The sequence below is a fragment of the Eucyclogobius newberryi genome, unplaced genomic scaffold, assembly GCF_026437365.1.
Source record: "Eucyclogobius newberryi isolate DKJ021-1_F unplaced genomic scaffold, fEucNew1.0.hap1 SCAF_20, whole genome shotgun sequence".
NCBI lineage: Eukaryota > Metazoa > Chordata > Actinopteri > Gobiiformes > Gobiidae > Eucyclogobius > Eucyclogobius newberryi.
Genome location: NW_027315835.1, coordinates 19,593,143 through 19,609,166, shown reverse-complemented (window position 1 = coordinate 19,609,166; position 16,024 = coordinate 19,593,143). Strand labels below are relative to the sequence as shown.

At 42.0% G+C, this 16,024-nt stretch overlaps 1 protein-coding gene across 4 annotated transcripts; it reads left to right on the top strand.

Moving 5' to 3' along the window:
* The first annotated feature begins 1,592 nt into the window (after positions 1-1,592).
* slc38a10 (solute carrier family 38 member 10) lies at positions 1,593-15,646 on the top strand. 4 transcript variants are annotated; one of them, XM_072456729.1, is made up of 19 exons: positions 1,594-1,790; positions 1,983-2,186; positions 2,616-2,733; positions 2,814-2,859; positions 2,920-3,013; positions 3,118-3,261; positions 4,476-4,600; positions 8,409-8,511; positions 8,602-8,784; positions 9,481-9,592; positions 10,581-10,687; positions 10,777-10,927; positions 12,209-12,364; positions 12,871-12,962; positions 12,996-13,314; positions 13,388-13,471; positions 13,695-13,715; positions 13,933-14,073; positions 14,190-15,645. In XM_072456729.1, exons 2-19 carry the CDS (start codon positions 2,097-2,099, stop codon positions 15,359-15,361), a joined length of 3,258 nt encoding a protein of 1,085 aa, XP_072312830.1. In that variant the 5' UTR covers positions 1,594-1,790; positions 1,983-2,096; the 3' UTR covers positions 15,362-15,645. The 4 variants fall into 4 exon arrangements, with proteins under 4 accessions (XP_072312827.1, XP_072312828.1, XP_072312830.1 ...); XM_072456728.1 differs by having other exon boundaries at positions 12,206-12,364; XM_072456726.1 differs by lacking the exon at positions 4,476-4,600 and adding an exon at positions 5,345-5,469 and having other exon boundaries at positions 1,593-1,790; positions 12,206-12,364; positions 12,871-13,314; positions 14,190-15,646.
* The last annotated feature ends 378 nt before the right edge of the window (positions 15,647-16,024 follow it).

Below are 16,024 nucleotides of genomic sequence, written 5' to 3'. Positions count from 1 at the left end.
TTGGCGCACCTAGCATCTCCCTCGGACACAATCCGGATCTAAGAGAAGCAATGTGGACAAGATTTTAGGAGTAAAATCACTTCATCTGATCATTCAATACAGCAAGACGTTGTGAGATTTGACTTAAATAAAACACACAAAAAGGTGCCCATGTCCTCGGAGAACACACCTTGACTGGCCACCTCTCAGTGTAGTTTACTTGGCAGACACAGGCCCTAGTGCTCATGGGAAATAGTGAGCAGGCTAAGCCTCACAAAGGAGTCCTTTCAGCTGCCTGCATGCTTGACCTGTGCAGGGTCAGTGCTCTGCTTTGTGCCCAATGACCCCCGAATGACCCAAGGTCACATTATGGGCCTTAGGTCAAATCCAGATGCCTGCCTGTAATTTTGGCCGAACTGGGTAATCTGTCCAAATCTGCCCGAAATTACGTCCCCTTCTCATCCATTCCTGCTCCAGTCCTACTTTCACACATGACTAGCCTCCACATAAATGCATAGTACTCTCCTGTCTAATGGACTACTACTGGGGAGTAGGCCCTCTCTTTTTTTCCCATCACAGATCACACACAAACACACATGGTTGACCCCCTGTAACTGCAATAATACCCGTCCCGTGGCCTTTAGTCCATCCTGAAGGATTAGGTGCAGAAAGACACACATACAAGTGGAGCTACACGCTCATATACACCCTCTCAGAGGCGCAGCAGGCCTGCCCAGGCCCCACCTTGAAGGATTAGGTGCAGACAGACAGGACCCTCCAGCCAATCAACCGCTCTGTCACATTGATTTTGAGGGGTCACTTGCACCCAATGGCCAGGGTTTTCCTGTCGTAACCCCTCTGATCACACACATATGCACATGCACGCTCAATCACACATCATGACAATAAACTATATTAAACATAAAAGCTGATCTGGAAAAGTGCACAACAGCAACACTAATAAACAACTACTTGATCGGCAAGAGAACAATTATTTTCATGAAAAATGTTTTAAAATAATCCAATAGGAAATGTTTGGACTAATTTAATGGAAATATAAAGGATGCTGAAGCCATGAACACACAGATGTATCCAGTGTGGCTCTGAGAGCTCGAGCACATCCTTGTTTCTAAATCCCTCCATCTCCAGGGGCAGCTGGGTGTCAGCTGGACTAAAGCTCCCAGGTCAAACCCCCCTCTTCCACAGCCCATGTTCCTTCTTCTCTTTCCTGGTCACAAAACACAATAGTCATCTATGGGAGAGGGCACCGGGCAGGCATTTTAGCTGACGGAAATCATCTGAAACTTTCAATGACATCCAGGTGGACGGGCTAATTTTTGTCTTTAGTACGTCAGCTTGTTCGGCACGGTGGCCCCAACATCCCCTGTTTGCTGCTTCCCTTTCCTGAATCCCATGAGCATCTGGATATACATTTATAATCTTTGGGTGTATTTGAGAAGCTTCTTGCGTTTCAAGAAGGTGATTGTAAATTGTAAACTAAATAAAAATATGTAGTGACTGACCTGTTGCCATCGCGCGTGTGTCCACTAGTGGGCGCTGACGCCTTTCAGCGGGTCCTCGCCACCAGCCTGTGTTGTCTCCAGAAAGCTCATCGTCTGTACCGTTTACTTCCTGGATACGCTTAGCAGCAAGATTGGACTTGTAAACGAGTCGTTCGCAAGTTTTTTTTTAATCTGGGAAAGAAATAAAAGTGGTGAATAACTAATTTACCACTGAAGACGGCCGAATGTCAACATAATACCGATGATAACTTGAAAACCAGGCGTTGAGTGCTAGAGTCGCTGTCAGAAGTGAGTTCATAAACGTGAAATGTCGTTAGCTTCGTAGCTACAGTTTAACTATTTAGGGGATGGCCATTAACACAGCTATATACTAGGTAATTGCGCGTTTACATTGTTTAGAAATTGCCTATTTGAATAGACATTATCAAAATGTAACATATGTTGAGACTTTGCTTTGCTGTTCTGTGTTATCCCCAACAGCGCCACGTCATTTGTCAAGAGAAGAAACCCGGAATTGAGTCAAACCTCTGGACCCAGATACTTTATTCTTTTTTCCCCTTTGCCAAACGAGAAGGGTTTATAAAGGTGGTAAAAATGACCGGGTCAAACATGGGTCTCATCATGAATGTGGTGAACAGCATCGTCGGCGTGAGCGTGCTCACCATGCCCTTCTGCTTCAAACAAGTGAGTGCTGCGGATTGGATGAACGCTGCACGAGCCTCTCACGCGCGCCTTTCATGTATTTAAATGCGTCAGATGTACAGTGTGTGTCTTCTGAAAGAACTCTAAAGATCCCTATGGGCACAAACAGCAGGAGCAATGGGATTCTACATGGTTAAATTCCATAAGAAATTGCCAATTTGCCCCATTATTTAAAATAAAAAAGTATACAAAACAAAAAATGAAACTCCCTGGATAAATAATGGTGGGGAAAAAATGCAGTGTAGCTGAATGTAACATAGTGTCTTCCTGTTGTGTCCCAATAAAATGCAGTTAATTAATGGAATTCAGTCAATTAGTGCTCAAGGCACATTCAGACGCTGTAAAAGCTAAACAATGGAGCTAACAGGTACAGTCTAACAACTCATGTGAATGTGTTAATTTGTTTATTAGTGTGGAATAGTCCTGGGCACCCTGCTGCTGTTCTTCTGCTCATGGATGACTCACCAGTCCTGCATGTTCTTGGTTCACACAGCCAACAGCACAAAGAGAAGAACATATGCAGGATTAGGTGAGCATTTTATCAACCCATGATAGTTGAAAATTTGTTGTAAAATCGTGAATACTTACTGTCACCTTTTTCCTCTGAAGCATTCCATGCCTATGGGAAAGCGGGAAAGGCCTTAGTGGAAATGAGGTAAAACTATTTATCAGAAGTTTATAAAATTGTATTTGTCACACTCTTTATCTTTTGCAGTATGATCGGCTTGATGTTGGGTACCTGCATTGCCTTCTATGTTGTCATTGCTGATTTAGGCTCAAATTTCTTTGCACAGCTCTTAAGTTTACAGGTTGGAAATAACATATTTTGGATATCCAATCTTTTGATATAATTGATGACATTTATCTTGCATGTCATATTGTTAGGGTTGACTGTATCTGTCTGTTATGTCAGGTGACTTTCAGCTTTCGTGTGGTGCTGCTCATTGCTGTATCCCTGTTCATTGTGCTGCCTCTGAGCCTGCAGAGGAACATGATGACCTCTATCCAGTCCTTCTCTGCCATGGCTCTCATCTTCTACACTTTCTTCATGTTCACAGTGAGTTCCACTACACTGCACAACCAAACCGCATGTAGTTAAGAAAGTCCTTTAAAAGAAAAAGTGGTGTCTGGTAGTCAAGTGGTTAAGGTGCAGCACACATATGCCAGGCTCCATGTGTCGAGAGTTCATTTCCCCACCCCGACTATTTACTGCATGTCCTCCCTTCTCTCTCACCCCCCATTTCATTCTCATCCGTCCTGTCCAATAAAGCCTACGGGCCAAAAATCCTTTAAAAGACAAAAAACAAATAAAAAAACAAGGCACGTTTATTTTGTCACAACGTGATGCTAAGTGATTTTGGACACATAAAAAAACCAAAAAGAAATTCTGACCTAATTTGACTAAAATACGTTACTTTGCACATTCTTGTCTTGCTCCTTCTTATGACATGTCAAATCCAAACTGAATCACTCTGGGTACATTCACATGGCCTGTAAAAATCAGATAACCCAATAATTAGAAGATATGATTTTTGATGTGGGTTTAAATGCACAAAAGAAATCTGATCAACACGGTGCCAGTTAATCAATTGATTTTTAGAATTGTATTGTATTTGGAAAACAAAGTACAATGAATTACAACATTTTCTCTTTCATTTTGTCTTTGCCACATTAGTTTGCCCCTGTTTTTTGCTTACTTTTCCTTGTGAAAAACTGAACAGGTGTGTGAACCATCAAAAAGAAATCTGATGTTTACATGACATTTCAATAATCCGATAATTCCAGAAATCAAAAACGGATCAGATTTTTGGGGTGCATGTGAACATAGGAACTGTCCAGAAAGCTGTTGAACTGCAGGGAACAGTGGAGCATAATAGCACGACGGGTTTGAACACATCTTTTGTTATATTCAGCATCGATACACACTTGCTATTTCAATTATTCAGTTTGTTTTCTCTTTAAGCACACGTTGAAATGCATGTGTATTTTGAACTGGCCTACCTCCACAGACTCCACCTGGATCTGTGTGCTCTGCTGTGATCTTACCCTCTGTTTTATAGCATGGCCTGTACCTGGAACAGTTGTGAAGTTTTTCTGGCTTTAGATCAGCTCTCTACACCCTTGACTCCCTAACAGTGACGTTTTCTCCTTCCCTCCCCATTTTTGCTCTCCTCTTCTCCTCCTACCTGTCCACCACCCCTCCTTATTTCTCGCTCACTCCGCCCTGTCCTTGCTCCCCATCGCCCGCCATCTCCTCTGCCGGTGTTGTAGATAGTGTTGTCGTCTCTGCGCTACGGCTTAGTGTCGGGCTCGTGGGTGGAGCGGGTCCACCTGTGGCGTGTCAGGGGCGTCATTCAGTGCCTGCCCATTATCGCCACGACCTTCTGCTGTCACCCGTAAGTAAAAAACACCCCAACAAAGAAGCCACAGGAGGGTGAACCTGGAGCCCAAAAGAAGTCCTGGAAGGTCCCATTTTCCATTAAAGTTTGGGGCTCTGCTCTGTGTGGTGGTCTGTGTGTGTGGTGGCAGTTTCGCTAGAGCTATTGGTGTTGGAAGTTACACGATTTGACTACTTCAAGGAGCAAGATTAGAAATGTGAAATGTAAAGAAAAATCTAAAAGTGTAGTGAGGCACATTTGAAACTATCACATTGAAAGGCCGTGGCTGCAGATCCGTGGCGCGGTCAAATAGCCCAGCAGTTTCGGGAGCCGCGGCACGGCCATATAGCTTCATGGCTAACCCTAACCCTGACCCTAACCCCAAGACCTAACCCTAACCCGGCGCGGTCAAATAGCCCAGCAGTTTCAGGAGCCGCGGCAAAAAATAACATGGCAGTTTCGCGGATCTGTAGACACTCCCTTGAATTAAACCACTGTATGACAATTGGCATATTTTAACGCAACAGTAAATTTTTCTTCTGATGTATATTTTTGTTTGTTTACATTTTAAACGGTATTCACCCTTTTTGGGTTTCTAGGGTTGTAAAATTGGAGTATGCTTTCAATAAGCTTTCAACCTTTTCCGTCTTCCAATATTTTCTTCATCTATGGTCCCAGTCTTTGGTTCTCTCCTCCATTCTCTTTCCTTTTCCTTGTGTGTGTTTGGTTTGGGCTGTAACACAGCACCTTCCTTTCCTTCAGATGGTGCTGTCCTCATTCAAACATGAGTTGCTCAGCGGCCTGTGGCTTGGGCGGGTCAATGTGGTGCGCTGGGAGGGTGTGTTTCGCTGTATCCCCATCTATGGGATGGCCTTCGCCTGTCAGTCGTAAGTACTCTTCCCCGCCCCTCTGACCGCACAAGACCCTCCCGTAAAACTAATGTCAGAGAAGGCTTTGTAAAAGGACATCGATGCAATTGACAGTAAGCTTAAATTTATGCTGTAGTTTGGCTTGTTCTCACTAACCTCTCAAGAGAGCAGTAAAGTCCTGCATGTTCAAATACAATTGTGCATGTTCAGGCTTTTATTCATATTGCCATAGTTAAATCATTCTTCCATCTTTTTTTATTAAGCTTTTTGTTAAATATTGTTAATACTATGTCATTACTGGACCAGTGTTACTTACTAGTTCCAAATACTTGTTTTCCAAGCAGTGGTCTGGACCCAAAAGCAGGTTGTAGAAAGGTTAATTATAGTTTTAATACTTTAATACATTTATTATCACATAGATCAAGTACAATATGATGCATGTGCTATAAATGTTGATTATAAAAAGTCGAATAATAATTGTCTGGGATGAAAAGATTTGTTTTTTTGTACACAGAGGCCTTTTACCAAGCATATCCATCAAATACAGTTCTCTACCTGCACATTTTTTGGTCAGATAGTAAAAAAAAAAAAAAAAAGTGTTTCACGCCTATTTTAGCATCCCATTAACTTTCCTCACAGTGACTCCAGAAAGCCCACTGTCATATTTTCACCTCTCACAGCTTAATCAGACCTTCTCCGAACCACTTTTTGTCACTCACATCTCCATTTTCACCCATCTGCATGCTCCATCGCTGCCTCTTTTGTCATGTTCTCCTCGCCTTTAGTGCTTGCTCTCGGATGGTAAAGGGTAATGTGTCAAGGTCTAATGGGATCGGGGCGTATGGTAGTCTTATCTTTTGATTTGAATGCGCAGCTAGGGGAAGGATATATGGGGGGAGTGTTACAGTGAGGTCAGAGGGGGCAGATGTTAAGAGAGCTCTGCCGGGGAGAGTGAGGTAACTGGCAGGACTCGAGCTCCAGCCATCATAATTGAGGTAATAGCCCCCACACAACATAACATTATGCTATGGAAGGCATGTCTATTATCAAACAGGGAGCACACGTGTTCAAAGAGGAAGAAAGTTTCGGTGTGTTTATCCGCATGTGTTGGTTTCCAATAGCAGTGCTGAGTGATATTTGGCAGGGCGATTTCTTGGCCTGTGGTCAGACTGTGCGAGGCAAGCGCTCCGTTCTAGGCGGCAGCGAGCTTAAGCCAAACCACTAATCAACACATTGGACCACGGCCATCTTCCAGACACACACTGATGTATTCACAGGCTGATTAAACAGCTCTCAGCACATTGGATTTTTATTACATTCATGAAATGTGTTTACTTTCACTTAAAACATTACTTAGCATCACCATTATGACGGGATGGGACCTGGCCGCGTTACGTTTTGGCTTTACTCGTATTGCTGTTAGCTCATAATGGGGGTACATAAGAAAAACATGTGTTATAGAAATGTCCCTCTGTGATCCTGTTGTCAGCCTGCTTTCTACTCCAAGATAATGATTTTGTCTGCCGCTCGTTCATTGCCCTCACAGCATCCAGACAAAACCGTGTAGCAGCAAATGAAAACATTTGAAGTCTTTTTGTCACAACCATTGAGTGACCATTAGATCTAATGGCGGCTTAGTGGCAAAGCGCATTTTTATTTAACCTTGGCCATAAGATTTACTGGATTGCAAATTAAACAAGCGATGAAGTATGGCACCCCACGACACTGCTCGCTCATAAAACCAGCATGTGTGAATGAAGACATGCGAAGAGATGAGGAAAGAAAGTTATGGTTTCGAGCTCTCCTCCTTTGAGAATTAGAGGCGAGAGTCAGCCAAGAAATCCAAGCACTCGCTGTTAGATAGAAAGGCTGAGAATTTATTAGGTAATGTGTTGACGGTCACCTCCACGCATCTCACTGGGACGGAAGGAGGTGCCGAATGGTGGATAGGCTGTTGTCCATACTCTGTCACCCACACACAGGCTTCGCACCCACTGCTTTGCTTACTGGGTAGGAATAATATGTAGTAGTACTGTATTTCAATCAGAGCTGCAACAACATTCATTCAGATTAATTGATTATAAACAACCATTGAAGTCAATAAATGAAGTAAAAAAATGTATTAATCACATAGTTGAAGTCTGAAGTACACAGAGACTTGATGTTTTAAATGGCCTCTACTTTATTACACAATTCATTTAAACAGATATCAACTTTAACCATATATCAACAGATTAATCAATGTGTGAAATGATTGTTCGTTGCATCTCTAATGTCAGTTTTATTGTTGACGCTGTTGCATTCATGTGTCTTGGTTCTACTTATTTACAAAGTGAACAAATCTAGAACCCAAATTGTCTTCTGAAACTTTGGTCACATTGCAAAGACGAACAGAAGGACAAAACCATTATATTAGCATTATAAACCAGTATTTAGTGATCGTCCATAATAACTGTAATAAATACCTCCTTAGATTGTGTTTGATTTCTAGAACTTTTTGGATGCGGAAAATATTTTACATTTATAGTTGAAAGTGGCATGCTTGACTTAAGAATCAGTCATATGGGAGACGATAAAAAGTGTAAGTTGATAAGCAACTAATGACTGCCTTCTGTTGCGAAAACTTTAATAGACTAAAAGACACAATGAAATCGCTATTCTGAGTTGGAAGCTGACAAGGACATAAGGAGAGTGATGCATCATTTGATTATTGAGTGGCACAAATGGGCCCCATATGGCTCATTAAAAAAATCTACAAAAGCGTGATTACAGCTAAATTTGAAGTTAGCCCGTTTTAGCTGTCATACTGTATTTTGGTGTCTGCTGTTTTAAAACCTCTGTGGGATAAAGAATGGACATTGTTGGCAGCCCAGTGCCCACACGGCACATGAATGCACAGCAGTTTTAGTCCCAGTGAAATCCTCTGCAGGGACATGTGGACTGTTTGTCTCCGACAGGCAAGTGCTGCCCACCTACGACAGTCTGGACGAGCCCTCGGTCAAACGCATGAGTACCATCTTCACCTCGTCTCTCAAAGTAGTCACCATCTTCTACATCACTGTGAGTGCAAAGATGGATACTGTCCATTGATTTGCTCTTAAGACAAATGTTTCATACAATGTTTTCCCAATCCTCTCCCTCTTCTTTTAGGTGGGCTTCTTTGGCTATGTTAGTTTCACCGACTCCATTGCAGGAAATGTTCTGATGAATTTCCCGTCCAACCTGGTGACGGAGATGATCCGAGTGGGCTTCATGATGTCTGTGGCTGTTGGGTTTCCCATGATGATTTTGCCTTGTCGCCAAGCCATCAACACTATGCTCTTTGAGCAGCAGGTGAGCCCATATGCACATACAATAGATGTTGTGTTTCTGTGGGTTATCTTTCAATTGCACTGATAAAACCCCCCAATAAGATCTGAAACTTCAAATTTGATTTCTCTAATTTATTGGGAGGCAGTGATGGAACAAATACTAAATATCATATATAAAATCTGCTTAAATACATTTATTGGAGTAGCCATTTCAAATTTATAAACATTATAAACAGTCTTTCTCCTAGATTTACCTGCTCACCAAAATAAAATTTTAGAGTTACAATTATTGTGAGAAAAAACATCATGATTTAACGATTATTCACCATCATTGAGACTAAATCTTTCAGTTTCTTTCATTCCCGTGGTCTGACATGTTACTGTCCCTCAAGTTCATGACCAGCTTTATGGAACTGAAACTTCTGAATGACCAAATAAAATAAAATTGGACAAAAACGGACAGATTTACGTTTAAGTCTATTTTTGGACGATAGATTAAAAGAAAATACTTCTCACGATTATATTTTGACCTGAATAATCACGATTATCGATTAACCTAATAATTATGACATCCCTATTCACAAATGAGTGAGGAAAAAATACCCACTGTAAAAGTTTAAGAAACTGCATCGTACTTTCCACCACTGTGAGTGGGAGACCACCTCAAATCAAATACATTTTAGAAACTGAAGTCTTTTGTCTGCTGTTTTTCCTGCAGCAGAAAGATGGAACATTCGCTGCAGGGGGATACATGCCTCCGCTGCGCTTTAAAATGATCACCCTGTGCATAGTGTTTGGGACCATGCTGGGAGGCATCCTCATCCCTAATGGTACGTCTGAACTTGCCCTGAGTGAGAGTGTGTGCTGGCTGTAGCTGGGGTCTCTGAGTAAAGGCCTTTAAGGTGCCTGTTTCTTTATGAGGGCGGAGCAGCTCTGCAGCTTTACGATGTGTGTGAATGTGACTTTACGAGTCAGTGACTGTCACACTCTAACACAGTCCTTAAATCAGGGCTCTAACTTTTATTTCCTTTTCGATGGGCAGACGGGAAGATAGGGCTATTATTCTGCAGGCGCTTTCTCTCACTTGCACACACAAATCTATGCACATACCCATATTGGCACCATGTCAGCTTCTTAGATTCTATCTGTCCCTCTTACAAACTACCTCCATACATTGTAGATGTAAAGATTAACATGATTTTATGTTTTATTCATTGAATTTTACAACAGCCACAAGTTAAATCTTTTATTGGCAGGGGACACATACCGGGTTTGGCTGTTTCTTAATGTTTCTAATCAGACTAATAGACAGAGGAAAGGGAGGTAAGGACCCCAGAGAGAATGGACACTAAATCTGAGGCGGACAATATGGTGTCCGTCCTCTGGATAAGCGATGGGTTTCCGGGACAAGCGCCCGGCTGGCTGGTCCACAGAGACAGGGGTGGAGCCAGGGTGGGCTGCTGCCAGCTGGGAGCGGGACGCCATGGACTGGAGCCCAGAGCTGGGTATGAATGGTACAGGCAGGTATGAATGGACCACGCGATAAGGTGCACAGACGGCTAAATACACTGTATTCCTGGCTTTATGTGCAGTATGCCTTGCCTTGTTTATGTAAATGTATGAAGAACATGACAATTGAACACACATTACTATCACATAACCAGGTGCAACATGCTTTCATATTTCTATCTTTCAAGTTTTTTATTAATCAGACCTGAATGATTCTGATGGATGTTTTGATGCATGTTTATGTAAGTGGTTCTAAGATGTCAGAATATTGCATTAAGCTGTAACTTTCTCTTCCCTTTTTGTCTTCAGTGGAAACCATTCTGGGTCTGACTGGAGCCACTATGGGCAGCCTGATCTGTTTCATTTGCCCAGCTCTCATTTACAGAAAAATCCAAAAGAATGGCATTGTAGCGCAGGTAAAATCCATCACAATCAATCATTTTGGCATCAGTGTGGTTATGCTGTGTTTTGATTGTACCTTCACATTCCATATGTGTCCATAAAGCTGGTACTTCTGGTGGGCCTGTGCATCCTCCTCATCAGCACGTTCACCACACTGTCCATCTCCAGCGGCCCTGCCATCAAAGTCCACAATCATCCTCCTCCCGCACCGGGCCGGATCAACCCTGCACTCCCAGAAATCCCTGCGCTAAACGGTAAGGCTCAGAGCTTATCCACTTGATGAGGCCTTTACATTAAACTGATGCCAAGATCGTGTACAGCAGTAGTTGCTCCGGCAGAAACACAGGCAAGTTTGATTTTTAAACAGAAATGATTCCGTCCCATCTAATTCTCACCATAATACAATTCAGTGAGGCTTTCCCCTGAGCTTGTCATCTTCAAGAACACATTGTTGACAGATTTAGTTTTTTGGGCTGTTGACCAAGAAGAAGTGAATGCATAGTGATTTTACTGGGTTTGACACTCTCACTATCTGACTGGCACAGACTGAATCAAGATTCTTCAAAAGTCAATACGATAAGTCAACCTGTTAAGACTTTTTTTTTTTTTTTTTAATAACAAAAATGTCACAGACTGCAGCAAAAACATGATGCAAAAACATTGTGATTCACAAAGTAAGGCCAAAGCAGTAACAGACTAAAACAAAAAACCCAGAGTTTCTAAGAAAAAAGCCATTCTTTCATCTTGCAGAGAAGAAAAGATGGAGACAGACAGAGCGACAGATAGACAGACGGGCAGCTTGAAGAGATAACCTCTTGATAATATCGGAGAGCAGCGGTGAGCGGCTGACGTTGATAGAGCGAGAGTGATGCCCTTCAAACTCCGGCAATTTCTCAGCCCCCCTGTCCTTTCTTGCTCCTACCCATGTTCATTTCTCCTGCCGCCCCCTCCCCCTGAAATACATTGTCTGCAACTCCTCCCATGTCTCCGGTGGCAGCTATAAAATGCCTGCAAGCTTCTGGCTTTATAAAATAAAAAGAGCGATACAGGTTTAAAAGGAGTCCACAGACACAAATGGAAAGAAGACTTCTGATAAGATGAGTGTGGCAGTAACTTTTCCAGCGTGTTAACATTATTTTATCTTTTTTTTTGTCCATTTGAGAAATCTTGCCTTCACCAGGTGCGTTTTCTCAAACGTTATTTACAAGTCATATCAGTGTTTACTCTGCCATTAAAATAGGCCCATACAATTGTATTTGTTATAGTGTTTGCTGCCATCTAGTGGGTCTTTGCATCAACAACACAAACTGCTCTTAATCTCAGTGAATGGAGTAACCCAACTAAATTATAGAATAGATAATATAATAAGGTTTGTGTGTAAATGGAACAAACATGTCTTTCAGTCTAGGTTTTTGTAATAGTTATTTTACTGTATTCAAACAGGAAAAGGCAAAAGAACAAATGTGTTTATATATATATATATTTTTAATTCTATCAAAGGTGTTGGCGTTTAAATGTATGTTCTCTTTTAGTAGATAATGTCCCAAATAAGAAACCAGTGGAGATGGAGAAACCTGAGATGCCGGTTGCTGTGGAAAGGGACCAGGCTGAGCCCCCACAGATTAAAGGACCGGTGGACCTACCCGAGAGGAAAAAGGATGAAGAGGTGCAGCTAGACCGCCCAGAAGCCGGTAAAAGAAGAGTACAATAGACAGGGAATTTGGACAAAGGTCTTCTGGTTAGACCGTGGTGGTTTGGCAATTCACACAAGCTGATAAATGTGCAATATTTACCATATTATAGCTGACCTTATTATTATTCATGGCCATTTCTACAATGTGTCAATTGTTTTTAAGGTCTTGAAATAAGTTTGAATGTCTGAATCTGTAAAATCTGAACTGGTTTAAGTGTGATTCAAAACTGAATTCTGTGGTGAATTTCTCAATAGCTTTTCAAAGTGATGCCGGATTTAAAAATTTAAAGCAAGATAGTTGTCAATTGAAAGGACTTCAAGCAACTAGATTATTATGGGTAATATGTGGAGTCAATCCCTAACAAATGATTAGGTTTGACATTTGAATTTCCAGTTAGAATATTTCTTTCAATAACGTTGAATCTCTCATGGAGTTATATATATGAAGTTAGTTATGTATATAAATGTTGACATCGTTGAACACAACCTATTCTTTGTCTATAGTTGGCGGTGTTGTAGTACCAGAGGCAGAAGCCCATCGCCATGAACCTCCCATTCCTCACGATGAGGTCAAAGTGGACATCAGAAAGAGCGACGTGGAGCGCCAAGAGGAGGAGGAGGCGCAGGAGGAGGCGCAGGAGGAGGAGGAGGAGCAGAAACCTGAAAGTGAATCTCAAAATGAACCAAAGCCACGAGTGGAAAACCAGGACAAAAAAGAGGAAATGGAGAAGGAGCAAAAACCTGCCGAAGTCGCCGTGAAAAAAGATGATTTGGATGGAGGAGAGAAACTTTCAAATGAGATTCGGGAAAAGCCTGATGGACTTTTAAAGCAAGATGTTTCCCAGCTAAAGGAAGATTTTAAACCAGATTCAGTTAAAGAGGCTGTTGCAGAGAAAGCAGATGGAGCAAACCAGGCACAAGTGGATAAAGAAGAACCTGCGGTGAAACGTAAGTTCACCATCTCATGAATTTTTGTTTAAAGAAAATATAAATTGAAATGGTTTATGATTTCCATGTCCAGCACAAGGTCCTGAAGGAGAACAACTTGCTATTGCTGTGGCTCAGGGAGCTGAGGGTAAAGATGCAGCCGATGAGAAAATGGATGGTAAGTGAGATTGTGAAAAGAACATCGTAGAGCAGTGTTTTTTTTAAATGAATACCAAATACAGGGTGTTTTGTTGACTAAGTGGTAACAGTAGATATCTAGACTTATTTCTTGCTTTGACTTGATGCTTTGCAGTCTTTTTGTTCTCCGTTGACTACTGTTTGCTTTTGCTCTCGTTTCCTGTACCACTTTTCCTTCTTTCTCTGCTGGACTTCCATGACAGTGATAAAAAAGCTGGTTGCAGGTATGAATTCTTTCCTGCCTCTACTTTTCATTCATTTCTTGTTCTTTTAATTTAATTCTATAGTTTAGATAACTTCAATTGACTAACATACTAATAAAAAGTTAGCAATAGAAATCAACCATTCAACTTCTTTCAAGATGGTTATTTCTGTTTAATAAACACATTTTAACAGTGAGAAGTGTCCATAGAATAGGACATAACGATTTTGTCTGTGCAGAGGGCCAGCTCGACCACGCAGTGCTCTTGCAAGTGATACAAGAGCAGCAAGTGCAGCAGAAGAGGCTTTTGGATCAGCAGGAAAAGCTTTTAGCTGTCATAGAAGAACAGCACAAGGAAATTCATCAGAAACAACCTGCTGGTGAGTACACATGCGTTTTAACAGATCGAAATACTTTGGAATTGTCCACAATCTTTATCAATCCGCTCATTTGTTGACTTAAATTTGAAAGAATATTACCATTATATTTGTTTTAGTTCCTGAAAGTGATGCAGAAAAAAACATTCAGGAACATGCAGCAGTTGAAGAAGGAGCAGTGAAAGGCAAAGAGCCAGAACCTGCCTCAGACCTGAAGCAGACTGCTGAGGCTGCGGTGGAAGCAGCTGGTGATGCTCGTGCGGCTGGAGCAGGTGACCCTCAAGTAATCGCTCAAAATCAGGCTCTTCCTGGAGGCAACAGTGTGGAAGGTGGGGCAAAAGCACCTGTAGCATACAAAGAGGACGTGAAACTACCAGAGGATGGGCTTGGGGCACGAGGAGTACCACAAGGAAAGAAAACTGAGGATGCTCAGCCTGTTGTTCGAAATGAACAACCAACCAAAGTTAAAGACCAGGAAAAAGAGGTTCAGGCAAGAGTGGAACTTCAGCAGAAGGAGCAAGAGCTAAATGAAAGGCTTGCGAAGGAAGAGTTAGAGAGGAAAGAGAAAGAGAGAATACAGAAGGAAGTGGAGGCCAGGGTTGAACAGGAACGAATGGAAAGAGAACGAAAAGAACTAGAGATGGCGAAAGCTAAGCAGGCTAGATTAGAGAAGGAGCATCAGGAGGCAGAGCTGCTGGCAAAGCAGAGGGCTGAGCAGGAGAGGATAGAAAAAGAAGTTGCTGCAAGAGTAGAAAAAGAACGACTGGAGAGGGAGCGCAAAGAGAAACTAGGCAAAGAGAAACTAGCCAAAGAACTGGAGCAGGAGCGAGAGAGGCAAAAAACAAAGAAGGTATCTGAAGAGGCACTCAAACGAGAAGTCCAAAAGGCAGAGAATGAACCTGAGAGGGCGGGGAACAAGCTGGATGAAGCTCGAGGGGGGGGACGAGCTGTAGAAGCCCAAAACGGTGCACTAGGGAATGACGGCGCGGACGTAGATGCTTTGAAGAAGGGAGGACGAGACCTCAAAGAGAACAAGGTCAACCCCCAGGACTCGAGACACGAGAAATCCAGGGACCAAGGAGAGACTGATCTGAAGCGCAGGCGCAGGGCATTGGGGGCCAAGGATACTCAAGGTGAGGCAGGCGTGTCCAGAGGGGGCCACGGTCTGGAGCCCCTGCTGGAGCTTGGGGGCTCGGACCTGCATGTGGCCTTGGAGCAGCAGTTACTGGCTGGAGCAGTGGTGCACTCACGGCAGATAAAACAAGCCTCAGAAGCAGAAGGCACCCAATAGGTTAGACACACAAAGGATACTGTGTAGTGGACCACATAGGCCTTACTATCAACTTGTGTTTGCGAATTCAAAAATCCATAATTGTGAGTCTTTGAAAGCGATTAAAAATGTAAATACTAACTTATTTTGTAAAGTCAGAGGGACCTTGGGATTTGTTACTTTTGAAATGTATATAAAGTCTATGCATTTACCGTTACGTGTTATTTGAATTGAAAGTGTATAACTGTCACTTTTATTCCTCACTTGTGCAATCAGATGTTTGTTTTGCCTGTATTTTCTTTTGTTTTTTACATCAGGTTGATGTAAATATGTACATTTGGTTTCTGTTCTCTTTGGCTCTTTTTCATTAATTTGTTCGTCATCTGCTTATTTACATAATATCCCAATATTTTAAGGCATTAGTGCATGTGTTACAAATCATCCTCGAATCATTTGTTTTATTTTTGAGTATTTGTGCGTTCAACCTCTAAACTGCAGCTATGAGGTGTAGCATAATGTTGATAATATCCAGGTAGTTCTTCATTCCAGTGCCTTATAAAAATGTAAAATGATGCAGAAGTGAATTTATTGACCAAATGTTGTAATATTGCGCTACAGTGAAATTATTTATGTGAGGAAAAAGTGGGTTACTGTATACATAATGCTTTGAACCTTTACTTTATA

Excerpts from the sequence above, each read along its gene's own strand:
- slc38a10 (XM_072456726.1), top strand. The coding sequence starts at position 2,097 with ATGACCGGGTCAAACATGGGTCTCATCATGAATGTGGTGAACAGCATC. Across the intron at positions 2,734-2,813 it reads AAGAACATATGCAGGATTAG|CATTCCATGCCTATGGGAAA; the intron begins GTGAGCATTTTA and ends TTTCCTCTGAAG. Across the intron at positions 8,512-8,601 it reads TCACCATCTTCTACATCACT|GTGGGCTTCTTTGGCTATGT; the intron begins GTGAGTGCAAAG and ends CTCTTCTTTTAG.